This window comes from Staurois parvus, unplaced genomic scaffold, assembly GCF_062004578.1.
Source record: "Staurois parvus isolate SC_StPar_1 unplaced genomic scaffold, SC_StPar_1.0 ptg000860l, whole genome shotgun sequence".
Taxonomy (NCBI): domain Eukaryota; kingdom Metazoa; phylum Chordata; class Amphibia; order Anura; family Ranidae; genus Staurois; species Staurois parvus.
Window position 1 is genome coordinate 4458405 of NW_028318656.1, and position 14923 is coordinate 4473327.

Here is a 14923-nt window from a genome sequence, read left to right on the forward strand (position 1 = left end):
AAAAGGGGGCTTTTAGGGGAATCCCCATGCACTTGTTGGGGGGAATGTTTTACTATGGGGTCCATCCTAACCTCCCTACCAGACCTAAAGGGTCTGGTATGGATTGGGGGGGAAACACATTGTTTTTTTAATGTATTTTTTTGTTTTATTTTTGTTTTTTTATATTTTTGTTTTTTTGGGGGAAAGCATTCTCTCCTCTGTCTTCAGCAGCGTCCAACAACACACAGGAGGACTGCCATATGTTAACCTCTAATTCCAGGCTGCCACAATCCTCCTCCTCTCCCTCTTCCTCCTCCTCCTGTGTGTTCGGCGGGCCCCGCAGGAATGGTTTCTGCATAAAGGGGGCCTTGAGAGGAAAGGAAGTCCTCTTCTTCCTCCTGCTGTTCTGCCTCAAGTGCCCTGTCCATGATTCCACACAGTGTGTGCTCCAGCAGGAAGACTAGAGGGATAGTGCAGAAAGAAAGCACAAAAAAAAGGAAAGCCCTGCTGACGCAGAAGGAGGAACACCTGCGGTACAGTAGGGGGAACACTAATGATGCAGAAACAGAACCTGATGCTGCAAAACCTTAAAAAAAAATATTAAAAAAAAAATTAACAAAAGAAAAATGGGAACAGCGGTGACACAGAAGTGTTGTAAAACACACTGACACTTCACTGACACCACTACACTGCTCTTCACAAGACCGCACTACACTACACTACTCTCCTAACACTCCACTAACTCCACTAAGCTCCAGCAACACACTACAGAAGGATACTGTGTAAGCAGCCTTATATAATGTGGGCTTGGCCAATCATGGCTCTCATAATGCATTGTGCTGTGATTGGCCAAAGCATTGACCTGTGGTCAGGTGCATTGCTTTGGCCAATCATGGCTCTCACTATGAGATTACAGTGCATTGTGGGGTGCTTGGCAGGTGAACAGCCCACCGAACGCCCTTACCGTTCGTGTGTTCGAAGAACACACGAATGGCCGATGTTCAAGTCGAGCTTATGTTCGACTTGAACATTGAGCCCAACACTAGTGGGCACACTAGTGGGCACTAATAGGCAGCACTGAAGGGCACTGATAGGTGGCACTGACTGGCAGCACTGATGGGCCCTGACTGGCATTGATAGGCAGCACTGAAGGGCACTGATAGGTGGCACTGACTGGTAGCACTTATGGGCCCTGACTGGCATTGATAGGCAGCACTGAAGGGCACTGATAGGTGGCACTGACTGGCAGCACTGATGGGCCCTGACTGGCATTGATAGGCAGCACTGAAGGGCACTGATAGGTGGCACTGACTGGTAGCACTTATGGGCCCTGACTGGCATTGATAGGCAGCACTGAAGGGCACTGATTGGGGCCACTGACTGACAGCACTGATGGGCCCTGACTGGCATTCATAGGCAGCACTGAAGGGCACTGATAGGTGGCACTGACTGGTAGCACTTATAGGCCCTGACTGGCATTGATAGGCAGCACTGAAGGGCACTGATGGGTGGCACTGACTTGTAACACTTATGGGCCCTGACTGGCAATGATAGGCAGCACTGAAGGGCACTGATAGGTGGTATTGACCGGCAGCACTGATGGGCCCTGACTGGCATTGATAGGCAGCACTGAAGGGCACTGATAGGTGGCACTGACTGGCCGCACTGATGGGCGCTGACTGGCATTGGTAGGCAGCACTGATGGGCACTGTTGAGGATGCACTAATAATCAGTGCCCTGATTATCAGTGTAGATGTCTCCTTTCACACGTGCTGTGACAGCTTGAGGAAAGTGCTGCCAATAACCAGCAACTGTGTTTACATGGTGGTCAGCTGTGATTGGACACAGCTGATCCTGTGGTAAAGGGCTGCTTTGATTGGCCCTTTACCACAACATGTGATTAGTTGTGTCCAAAGGATGCAACAATCAGACAGCACCGGGAGCGCACCACAGCAGGCGCACGGGGGAATGCAATTCTGGGAGGACGTCATATAATGCCCTCCCAGAACTGGACATCCTCACTGTACCTGTCATTCAGCTATAGTGCAGTCAGCAAGTGGTTAAACAACACATACACTATGCGCTTGCAATGGACATATTAGCACTTATAAAAGGGTTAACAGCCATTAGGCTGCTTTCACACTGATCTGCGGGTTCAGCGCAGTGCACCTGCGACTTTCCTACGGGTTAGCTGCACTGAGCCATAGACTTCTATTATATCCTGCAGGTTTGGTGTGCTTTCAGAAAGGGCACCTCTCCTGCAAGACATAATAGAAGTCTATGGCAAGGCGCAGCTAACCCGTAGGAAAGCCGCAGGTGCACTGAGCTGCACCCATGGTGCGGCTAAATCGCAGCGCATCAGTGTGAAAGCAGACTTATAGGGTCCTCAGGACAATAAGGGCTTGTTTACATTTATGGTTTGAGGGGGGCAGTAAAGCATCATAGTTGAGATGTGTTTTTACCACACTCCCCCAACCACTGTTGTAGCGTCAAGAGTTCCAAAGGACCCGTGTGGCCTCCCTGTCACTTTCTGTTGTACACCTTTACAGGAGGGGTGGTGGGGCAGCATATACAGGAACTTATCCTATTTTCCTCCTGCAACTTCTGAAATCTGGCTTCTCCCCTCCATCCTTCCGGCATTCCGCAGCTGCAGGATGAAAATATTCATCATGCTATTCAAAATAAAGAAATCAAAACTCTGAACCATCATTGTGTCTTTCAACCAGTTACCAGATCACTTATACGGCCGTTGCTGTTCAAAGGGTTGAGCACCCCTGATTTAGATGTTGCTTTGGACAGACCACAAACTACTCTGGATACTATCCATCAGCAGAAAATCTCCTTCCATCTCAAGCCTCACTGTAAGAGATGCATGGTGACGTCACAAGGGCATGATGATTCACTGAAAGGCATGATGACGTCACAAGAGCATGATGATTCACTACAAGGCATGATGACGTCACAAGGGGGTGATCCTTGTGACGTCTTTACCCTATTTAAAAACTGTCATCACGGTGCAGCTGTCAGATGACTGGGAGTCAGCGTCGAGGGTGGAGTGGATTTTTTTAAATCTTTTTTTGGGTCGGCAGTGGCGACGGGCATCATGATTGTCATTGAATCTACTTCGGGGGACTTTTTTTCATTTTTATTTTTAATAAAGGACTTTGTCAGACTGTCTCTGGTCTTTTTTTACATTTACACTTTTTTTTTGTGAATGGGTAGCGGTACCACGTACTGCATACTCATTCACATGGGGGGGCGGGATCTGGGGGCCCAGATTCCAATAAGACCCCCGCCCGCAGACCCCCACAACCACCAGCTAGGGTTGTGGGAAAGAGGCCCTTGTCCCCATCAACATGGGGACTAGGTGCTTTAAGGGGGTATGGTTTAGGAGGGGGGGGCGCGGTCACTCACCTCCCCCCTTTATGACCTGCTGGGCTACATGCTCGGAGCAGGGTCTGCTATGGTTTTTGGAGGGACCTCCAGGCCATTTTTTCTTTACATTTTGGCATGGGGGGTTCCCCTCAAAATCCATACTAGATCTGAAGGGCTTGGTATGAATGGAAGGGGGGACCCCACGTCATTTTTTTTTTTTTTTTATTCTTATAACATTCAGCTGTCAGCAGGGAACCCCACTGACAGCTGAAACATGAATGCATGTTTCACTACTAAAATACCGCATGACTTAATACTATAACTCATGTGGTATTTTAGTAACTGAGTGGAATCTTACAGCATACTCAGATGAGGTAAGATACCACTCAGTAAATTGTCCCTGTTCGATGTTCGTGATTGAACTTTTGGTATGTTCAACCATGAACCCAACAGGGGTGTTTAGCACATCACTAGTTATAACCATCCCATACATCCAAAATGCAAAAAAAAAAGTTTAGCCTTTAGTTCTACTTTTTTTTTTTAAATAGTATTTATTGAACATTTTAAATTACAACACCTGTTGCATAAAAGGAAAACATCAGGAAATAAAAATCAGAGCATACAGAAATTGCTATCGTAGGTAAGTACACAGCATGGATAGAACATCACCGAAAGGTAGAAACGTATCAGCGCAGGGTTGTTTCTAGTTCTAATGGTCTCCCATGCCTAGCAGGGCCCAGAAAAAAACCCAAAAGAAAAAAAACAAAAAACATATATATATATATATATGTATATATATATATTCTACTTTTAAAACCATTGACTGTTTACTTTAACATATCTAACCACCTAAAAAGTAAAATGTTGCAGCTTACTAATCCTTAGATGTGTTACATTTTCAATTCTTTTTTAGGTTAAGAGTATTTTCAGCCAATACAAAAATACCAGTTGATCCTGCCACAAATACAGGCTTCATGTCACTTCCTGTGAGCTGAAAAGAACGCACAAGCAGGGGCGGACTGACCATTTGGAAACTCGGGCACTGCCCGAGGGCCCGGGGTCAGTAGGGGGCCCCATGAGATGCCCCTGGTACCTTTTTCATAGGATTTTTGGAGTTTTGGCAAGGACACAGGGGCCCCATGATCCCCTATTGCCCGGAAGCCCCATGAGTTGTCAGTCCACCCCTGTGCACAAGCATCCTTATGTTTGTTATGTAAGCATGTAATGGAGATGAACAAGGGCAGACATGAAGCCCAGCCTGGGTGACAACCATGGCTATCTCCACAAATACAATGGAGGAATTAGCGTAGTCATCCCGGGACAGGAAATGTGTGGATCACTGAGTTAAAGTAAAGAAAAAAAAAAAGTTTGATAAAAAAGGTAACACAACTACCCCATCTAAGGACTGGTAAACTGCAATTAGAGTTTAATTTTGGGATTTAGATCAGCTTTAAAAATCATATTAATGTGTTTTCGAATGCAACTTGTGCAAGTGCATCATTTTACCAGCCTCCTGTATTCCTTGTATTGCAGCACTAGGAAAGGGAGGCCAACGTTTGAAACCAAATAGTTCCCATGTGCTGACAGGAGGAGAGAACGGAAAGATGGCCGCAGTTTACTGCTGCGCCTTCTTTCTCAAGTCAGCAGACTGGGGGTGCTTTGGAACAAGCTGTGCTGCTGCTGCTGCAATGGAGGTTAGAGATCCAGCAGTGCTGTCTGGCAAGGATGCATGGATCACAAGACTGACTGTACAGAAAAAAAATGCCTTGGCATACACCAGGGGCGGACTGACCATTTGGAAACTCGGGCACTGCCCGAGGGCCCGGGGTCAGTAGGAGGCCCCCATGAGATGCCCCTGGTACCTTTTTCATAGGCTTTTTTAAGTTTGGGCAAGGACACAGGGCCCCATGATCCCCTATTGCCCAGGGGCCCCATGAGTTGTCAGTCCGCCCCTGGTATATACAATAGCTTCCATATAAGCATTACAACTGACTATTTGGCTGATTACCTGGAGATCGGCATTGGATCAAAGAGGCTCCACCTTATCGGAGCCTTATCAAGGATTTAGGTATGTGCATGGACCCCTTGTGGCTGATTTACTAAAGCTGGAGTACAAAATCTGGATAAATTGTATACAAGGGTTGGACAAAAAAAAACCTGGAAACACTACATGATGTAGAGGTGTGAAAGTATTGGCATGCTTTGCGTTGAAAGCAGAAGTGATGTAACATTTCAGTGGCGTTACTAGTGTTGGTGTCACCTGGTACTCCCCCTCAAACCCTCTGTAAATGATACGACCGGTGCCTGTGCACACTAGTTCTCCACTATACCCCCCACACCCCAGTTCCCCATTCCCCCCTCCCCCATTTACCACCATGAGCCCCCTGCTCCCCCACACTAGTTGCCCACTGTACCTCCCCCTGCACACCAGTTCCCTACTGTATCCCCCCTGCACACCAGTTCCTCACTGTACCCCTCCTGCACACCAGTTCCTCACTGTACCCCACCTGCACACCACTTCCCCCAGCAAATACTTAAATATGTTAAAGTTTACTGCTTTCTGAAATTAGGTTTACATTAAAAAAAAAAGCTCAGACATTCCAAACAAAACAAAAAAAATAAAAAAAAGTTTTAAAAAGTCTCAGTTATGGTTTCCATCTCTAAAAACTTTTGTTTCATGATTGTTTCATGAAGTCACGTGACTTCTTCATCTGCTGGCAAAATACTCTTTAAGGGGGGCGAAGAGATGACGTATGACGGGGACACTCCAGGCCCTTCCAAGAAGTTTCATCCGGGAAGAACGCTTCATAATGCCAATGTCGGTGTAATGTGGAGGAAAGCCAAACACTCTACAAAAGAGAGGGATGGAACAGCTTAACATTTAGGCAGTGTAATTTAGCATGTGGCTATACTAGCTGTTATGTAAGGTACATTTCACGATCCTGTCTCCCCAAGGCCCCTTCCTGAGATGCACAAAAAATGGCAACTGTCCCAAACTATAACCAGCCTTGGCAGTGATGTGCACATGGAAGGGCAATGCACATCGCAAACAAACAAAGGATTTCCCAGCAACACGTACCAATCAGCCTACAAAACAACCTATTTGGCCCTGTCTAACAGTTTGCATTAAAAAAAGAGGGTTTTGTTTGCACAGATTTGCAAATACTGTACATGCGTAAGCCACAATCCCACGTCAAGGGTCCTCTGTATACTGTGGACCTAACTAAAATTTCCAAAGCCTCTATAGTAGGAGCACATGTATCAATGGATAATTTAAGGGCAGTTGTGCCTGGAGGAGCCCATCCTGGCTCCTGGCTAAAATTTCCAAAGCCTCCATAGTAGGAGCACATGTACAGTTGTGTTCAAAATAATAGCAGTCAGACATCACTAACCGGATCAATCACTGTTTTTGGTAGAAATTATATTTCTACATTGCAAATAATTTACTAGCAGGTGTAGTAGAATAATAGAAATCCAACAGAACCAACAGTCATGACATGCATGCTGCTGATTCTGTGTCATTGAATCACTAATTGAAAGGGGCATGTTCAAAATAATAGCAGTGTGGAGTTCTATTAGTGAGGTCATTCATTCTTTGAAAAACAGGTGGTAATTATTGCCCTTATTTAAGGAAGGAAGGCAGCAAATGTTGTACATGTTGGTTACAGTGCATTTCTCTCTGAAATTCTGAGGAAAATGGGTCGTTCCAGACATTGTTCAGAAGAACAGCGTACCTTGATTAAAAAGTTGATTGGAGAGGGGAAAACATATAAAGAAGTGCAGAAAATGATAGGCTGCTCAGCTAAAATGATCACAAATGCTTTAAAATGGCAACCAAAACCTGAAAGACATGGAAGAAAGCGAAAAACTACCATTGGAATGGATAGAAGAATAGCCAAAATGGCAAGGACTCAACCAACAATCAGCTCCAGGAAGATGAAAGAAGGTCTAAAGTTCCCTGTGAGGACTGTTACAATTAGAAGACGCCTATGTGAAGCCAAGCTATCTGCAAGAAGCCCCCGCAAAGTCCCACTGTTGGAAAAAAGACACGTGCTGAAGAGGTTACAATTTGCCAAAGAGCACATTGACTGGCCTAAAGAGAAATGGCACAACATTTTGTGGACTGATGAAAGTAAGATTGTTCTTTTTGGGTCTAGTGGCCGGAGACAGTTTGTCAGACGACCCCCAAACACTGAATTCAAGCCACAGTACACTGTGAAGACAGTGAAGCATGGCGGTGCAAGCATCATGATATGGGGATGTTTCTCATACTACGGTGTTGGGCCTATTTATCGCATACCGGGGATCATGGATCAGTTTGAATACATCAGAATACTTGAAGAGGTCATGCTGCCTTATGCTGAAGAGGAAATGCCCTTGAAATGGGTGTTCCAACAAGACAACGACCCCAAACACACCAGTAAACGTGCAACATCTTGGTTCCAGACCAACAAGATTGACGTTATGGAGTGGCCAGCCCAATCCCCGGATCTTAATCCAATAGAAAACTTGTGGGGTGACATCAAAAATGTAGTTTCCAAGGCAAAACCAAGAAATAGAGAAGAACTGTGGAATGTAGTCCAATCATCCTGGGCTGGAATACCTGATCACAGGGGCCAGAAGTTGGGTGACTCCATGCAACACAGATGTACAGCAGTTCTCAGAAACAGTGCGACTACAACCAAATATTCATGAAGTCATTCAAAGGAAAGCAAAATCTTCAAACATTTCTCAGTTTATATAGTGAATGTTTGAGTTTGTAAAGAAGAATACAAACACTGTGATTTTTTTGAACCGTCTAATATTCACTTTTCTTCAATTGTTTTAGAGGAACAACACAAATTTGATGTATTTTTCTTCATGTTTTGATTTGGAATAGAATGTGTCGTGTTCCCAATGCATTTGTGTGGATGGAAATAAAAGCTATTAGAAAGATTTTGAGCTTTATTCACTTTTTTCAACACACTGCTATTATTTTGAACACAACTGTATCAATGGATAAGTTAAGGGCAGGTGTGAGTGGAGGAGCCCATCCTGGCTCCTAGTTCCTTTAGGCACACCTGTCCTTAACCTTTGGAAATGTAGGCTTTGGAAATTTAGTTAGGTCCACAGTATACAGAGAACCCTTGACGTAGGACTGTGGCTTACGCATGTATTTGCAAATGTGTGCAAACAAAACCCTCTGTTTTTAACACAAACTGTTAGGGCCAAATTGATTGTTTTGCAGCCTGGATAGTAAGTGTTGCTGGAAAATCCTTTGTTTGTTTGTGATGCCCCTCCTGAGATGCCCTATCTATTAGAAAGCTTATCACTGATCAGTTGCTTCCTGGATCCTGAAATTGCAGCTTATCGCTGTTCCAGGCACTGCTTACCCATTTCTGCAACTGCTACCCTGTGCATAACTATTGTTATACCAGCCAATCTGTTCCTACAAGCAGATGGAATCACCAAGTACATGGTACTAACTCAAATAAGTTGCTATCGTTTCTGCATTTAAGAGTAAGATCTGTTCATTGGATATGGCCAAATGGAAGGGGAAATCTCACCACTGATAGTTGTCACTGAAACAGAAGGTTGTGGGAATCTACTAGTGGGGAAAGTTGTTCCAGCAGTGGCATAGAAACCAGTAACCCCGAAATCACAGCTGTAAAAGGGCCCCTAACACAGGAAATACACAGGCCAGCTCCTCTACCTCCTGCATTGACTGTGGGCCCAACAAGCGCCCAGCGAATGCCAGAGCAGGACAGGTAAGCTACAAACTGGTCAGGGGGCTCCTTCTCCAAGCCTGTTCAAGTGAATATAGCACTGGCCATAAGTTTTGAGAATGACAAAAATATTAATGTTCACAAAGTCTGCTGCTTCTGTGTTTTTAGATCTTTTTGTCAGATGGTATGGTATACTGAAGTAAAATTACAAGTATTTCATAAGTGTCAAAGGCTTTTATTGACAATGACATGAAGTGTATGCAAAGAGGCAATATTTGTAGTGTTGACCCTTTTTTTTGAAGACCTCTACAATTTGCCCTGCGATGCTGTCAATAAACTTCTGGGCCACATCCTGACTGATGGCAACCCATTCTTCTATAATCAATGCTTGCAGTTTGTCAGAATTTGTGGGGGGTTTTTTGCTCACACGCCTCTTAATGGCTGACCACAAGTTCTCATTGGGATTAAGGTCTGGGGAATTTCCTGGCTATGGACCCAAAATTTTGATGTTTTGTTCCCCAAGCCACTTGGTTATCACTTTTGCCTTATAGTAAAGTGCTCCATCATGCTGGAAAAGGCATTGTTCGTCACCAAACTGTTCTTGGATGGTTGGGAGAAGTTTCTCTCGGAGGATGATTTTGTGCCATTCTTTATTCATGGCTGTGTTTTTGGGCAAAATTGTGAGTGAGCCGACTCCTTTGGCTGAGAAGCAACCTCACATATGAATGAAACACAGTTTTCCCAACGCATACGTTCCTACAAGTGGCTGTAAAATAGTGTTTAGGTGTTGTAGTGACCACGAGCTGGGAACCGCAGGCAATCAAGAGAGAAAAATGTCACCAGCACACTAAGGAATCCTCAGAAGGGTCCAAAGCTTTATTTAGTGGTCACATAATATAAACAGTGGCAACGTTTCAGAGCCATGCAGGGCGCCTTTGTCAGGCAAGTGATGGTCTTAGTACTTTTTCCCTCCCCCTATTTCCTGCTACCTCATTTCCTGCAAGGAGCTATACAAAGCAGCCCAACAGGTTTGTTAGCATATAATTTGGAAAGGCCTAGCTTCTAAAACAACAGATGGTCTTAATTTTATTTTTATGCTATTAAAAAAAATCACAAAAATAGCCATAGCATCACAGCAAACCATAGTTTTCCCTCTCTCTAAAACTTCTAACCTTCTGCTTCTAGACTTGAACACTACAGTCCAGGAGCTGTCCAACGTGAATGTTTTGGGCTTTAAGGTAGCTTCCTTCAAGGAAATTCCACTTGCTTGATTCTACTCTAGACCTTTGCAACCTTCTGTCTGTGTGGGACAAGAAAGTGCAATCTTTGAACAAATGAATATGTCTGATGGTGGCTCAGGAATTCAGCTCTGGAGTTGGGACCATCCATTGTCCCACTATCATGAAAGACCATATAGGTGCAGGGAACATTGCCACTACATACAACTATCAACATGGAGTAACAAGAAGTCTCACTGCAGCAAGAGAGGTAAAGCTACATGTTTTAGCCTTGTCTGCTAGCATATCACAGGGATTCACAGGCAAGGATATTACTACTACAAAGATTGCACCTAACTCAACCATTTATCGGATCATCAAGGACTTCAAGGAGAGAGGTTCAATTGTTGTGAAGAAGGCTTCAGGGTGCCCAAGAAAGTCCAGCAATTGCCAGGACCATCTCCTAAAGTTGATTCAGCTGTGGGTTTAGGGTACCACCAGTGCAGAGCTTGCTCAGGAATGGCAGCAGGCAAGTGTGAGTGCATCTGCATGCACAGTGAGTCAAACACTTAAAAGGGATTGGACTGGTGTTAGGAAGGGAAGTTCTCTCCAGGAAAGACCCCAGGAACAGACTGATATTCTGAAGACCACCTCTCATAACTTCCCCCTGCTCTGGAACTTTGGAAAAAGTTCTACAAGCAGTGGCTTAAGGTGAGGAGTGGCTGATTAGCACTTTTAAGGGATCCTGGCCAATCCTCAACAGGACTCTTGGCCTGGGGCCTGGACAGCCCTTCAAAGTGACAGAGCCTGCTCAGCATCAGGAGAGTTTGGATGGAAGATGGAGAGGAAGTGAGGCTGGAAAGCAGGAGCCTGGGAGGGGCCCAGATGGAGAGGGGCACACCTACAGGCAGAGGATCTTGGAAGGAGGAAAACTCAGAACTTCACTGTCCCCCAGAGCGAGGATCACCTATGCAGCAGGGAAGGAGTGGCCCAGCTAGAAGGACTGGTAGCAGCCACTGACCCACCAGCAGCATAGGAGGACTGAATTAGTAGACCTGCACCTCCTGGGTCAATAAAGGGAAAGAGGAACTCTAGTGGGAAACTGGATTAGCTTTCTTACCCAGGACTGTTTCATACTGTAGTGGCAGGCACTGGATCCCCTGCCCAGGGATTTACCCAGAAAAGCTGGATAAAGGAGCACCTGAGTTCTAGGGTGGTGCTACAGGAAGATCTTGGCTAGCTCTCCAGAATATAATTTTTTGATTCTGTAAAGGCCTGTAAGAAGTTCCAGGAAAGGCTGTCCTCAATTGCCATTCCCTTTGGCATCCCATATATCCCTTACCCCATCTAAGTTCAATTCCCTAATAAAACTTCAAAACAAAGCTAAAGGACTGGTTACTGTCTCCTAGATGCAAATCTGTGTGAAGGAAGTGCTTGTTGCCTAGATGTGGAGGACTACAAGGGGATCTAAAATTTCAGCAACTCCTAGGGGGGTAGTGCTTAATGTTGTATGTGTTAAAAGGAACAAAATAAGCAGAAGAGGTTAATGGCTAGAGGTGACCAGGTCACTGTAAGCGGCAGCAGGGACTAACTTGGGTGAGAATTACGCCTCTTTCAGTAAGAACAATGGCGGAAAGAAGTTATCTCACAGAAAATAAAACCAAACAAGAGCAGGAATGCCTGCACACTGGACTAAGGACACAGCATGAAATTCTTCAGTTTATTTATTCTTGCTTTCTGAGGCAACCAACTCAATAGGAGAGTAAAGTAAGGTTTGATCTTTAAAAGCTGCCCAGCAGCAATAAAGATAAAACTTCTGAATATTTTTTTTTCTCTACCTGGTGAATGACAAGCCAGGGGAAGGGAGGAGGACAAGGAGGAGGGTGGAAAAGGAGGTTTTTATTTGGCCAAGGGGTCCTACTCACAACACAAGGCAAGTGGAGAGACCCATATGGGTTATGGGGTGTGTGTTGTGAACCACCTTTATTAGAGCTGGTGGCCAGTGGTTTCTCTGTCCAGAAGTTTCATTGTCTGGTGCCCAGGAGCAGGACTAAAGCAACTGCATGCTGGATGAGTGCAGCAGTGAGCTTGGGGACAGGGCTCATTGGATGTTGGTAAACAGACCGGCCAGGAGCCTGTTTGCTCAGGGATGCAGAGGTGCTGCTGAAGCCAGGACAGTGCTGTAGCCTGGGCTATGCATTAGTGAGCTCAGGGCCATGTGCAATAGGATGCTACTGTTGCTGAAGGCCATGTTGTTGAGAGGCTCTGTACAGGACTTAGGGCTGGCCAAGACTGCTGCTAGATTCTGATGCAAAGACAGTTACCATTTTACTACTGAGAGCCGCCAGGATAAGCACACATGATGCTGGGGGAGAGCTTCTAACTACGCGCTGTGCAGCAATCTGGGCTAAGTGCTGGAAAGCCCAGAGAGACTGTTCTTATGCAACTAGGAATTGGACTGGGGATGTTGCTACTTTGATCTGTTGTTGCTGCAAACTGCTGTAATGAGAGGCTGTGGCTGATCTAAGTTAAAGACTATTGCTGGGTGAGATAAATAGCAGCTGTGTTCCTGAGAGGGGCTGTGGATGATTCAGTAATGTTTCAGAAAGACGACTGCCTGTTACGGCTGCTGAATGCCAGATGGAGAGGGAAGACCTTTTCGCCAAAAACCCCAAGATGAGAAGTTGACGAGAAGCCTCTTGGCCATCAGCCCTACATAAACCTTTCCTATTAGCTGCTCTCTATTGGACATACCTCATCTGGAGTATAAATACTTATATAACTTAGAATGCTTTAACAGAACACTCAGAACTCCAATACCAGCAGGATGTCATTTAACGTAACCCTGGCCAGTGGTCTACTTGCACAAGGTTTCACTTGCACATCTCAAAGTCTGCTTCAGCCTGGATTTGGAGAACTTGTTTTTCCTATGTAAAGATATATTTCCTATCTGCTGAAGCAATTTTCTCTTGCAGCACTTTAGCTTTTTAATAAAGTCCAATTAAATTGTTTCCAGGTGTGTCGATATCACTGGACATCACTGGAGTAGGCCAGAAGAATTCAAACATCCAGTGGCTCCTCCGAGAGCAATGCCAGATAAAGGTGGCAACAGTAACTACTGCTGCTCAGTTGAAATGGTGTATTCACTAAGTCCTCAGAGACTGGGCCACACCTAGGGTTGTGCTATGGTTCTGAACCAGGAAAGAGCTATGCAGCTAACTAATATGGTACCCAGCAGGCTGGGAACCACCACTGTGAACAAAGGACACATAACAGGTAGGCCCAGGGGCGGACTGACCATTTGGAAACGTGGGCACTGCCCGAGGGCCCAGAGTCAGTAGGGGGCCCCATGAGATGCCCCTGGTACTTTTTTCATAGGTTTTTTGAGTTTGGGCAAGGACACAGGGGCCCCATGATCCCTAATTGCCCGGGGATCCCATGAGTTGTCAGTCCGCCCCTGGGTAGGCCTCATATTCTTTGGTCCAGTAGGGTCTGAGTACAGTGTCTAAGCCCAGCTTATCACCATACAGATGATATGTTGATTGAAATAAAAACATTTTGATAAAAAATAAATTAAATTATCGATAAAAAGCAAACAGAATGGCTAGAAAAATAGGGTTATTTTTTTCTCAATAGAAAAAAAGATACCCATCTTCCTTTGGAGCTAGTAAAAAGAAAACTGAAGCAGGATGGAAATGGAAGGGGCTATACCTGGCTGGCTATTGTCTTTTTTTGTTTGCAAGTGTCCAAATCCTACTGTAGGTGGCAGAATAACTCAATCATTTCAGATTCACTGATTCCTGTGCCCCTTAATGAACAAAAAAGAAAGGGCATTTTCAAAAGGAGATGGTATTTGCAGCCCACACATTCATGGCATGACAGGTTCCCTTTAGGCACTGTATTTCAGTCTATGGCCTCACCTTTCCACCTCAGTACACCACAGGACATCTTCCATCTGGCTCATGGAGACCGGATATTTATGCTCCTTTCCCTGTCTCATGGAGTATGAGTTTGTTGTTATGGTCTGAATCTTCTGCATCTGGTGAGAAACATCCATTTATATTATTAACCATTGCACATTTTTTGCAATAAGCTATCCTTGTTTCATTATAAAAAACAATGTTCTTCCCTAAAGCAGATGTAAACCTAAGCTGGATGACGTATTAGAACATCACAATTGTTTAACCGTCTTCTTATCTCAGTGCTGATGAGCTTCTGCTCCTTTTCCAAACACTTCCTCTCAAAATGCACTTGTTGCAGCGTCAGCTATACAATGTTGTACTGGACTGGTTTCCTGATGGTAACAATGGTGGAATATACCTGAGCAATGTGTGCTGGCATGGCTGCTTATAGTCTCTACAAGGGGTGCATGAGACAGGGTGACAACACAGGAGTACAATTGGGAAAGAGATGTCACACCATAACAGGAAGTTTCTGAACAAGGACATACATCAGGATCACCAGATATTTTAATGAAAGCTACAGATTTGAAATTAAAACAACTTTTGAAAAGACATTAGCATGTTACTGCTTATAGAAGGTTTTATTGATTGCATTTGGATCTAGTTTAAAATACAATCCCAAGCAAAACAACAAGTGTGTACCCCATAATTTCCTAGTGTACAGGGTGCTACCACCAGGGGCACA

The 14923-nt window shown here is 44.9% G+C and overlaps 1 protein-coding gene across 1 annotated transcript in view; it reads right to left on the bottom strand.

The window, feature by feature from the left end:
- Positions 1-5859: 5859 nt before the first annotated feature.
- Positions 5860-14923, bottom strand: part of LOC149443472 (DNA (cytosine-5)-methyltransferase 3A-like) — a 94018-nt gene continuing 84954 nt past the window's right edge. The window contains exons 17-18 of the mRNA XM_089655704.1: positions 14197-14315; positions 5860-6203 (exon numbers count right to left, since the gene is read on the bottom strand). Of these exons, the coding sequence (XP_089511830.1) occupies positions 6062-6203; positions 14197-14315 (261 nt within the window). The 3' untranslated portion in view covers positions 5860-6061. The remainder of the gene's footprint in view (positions 6204-14196; positions 14316-14923) is intronic.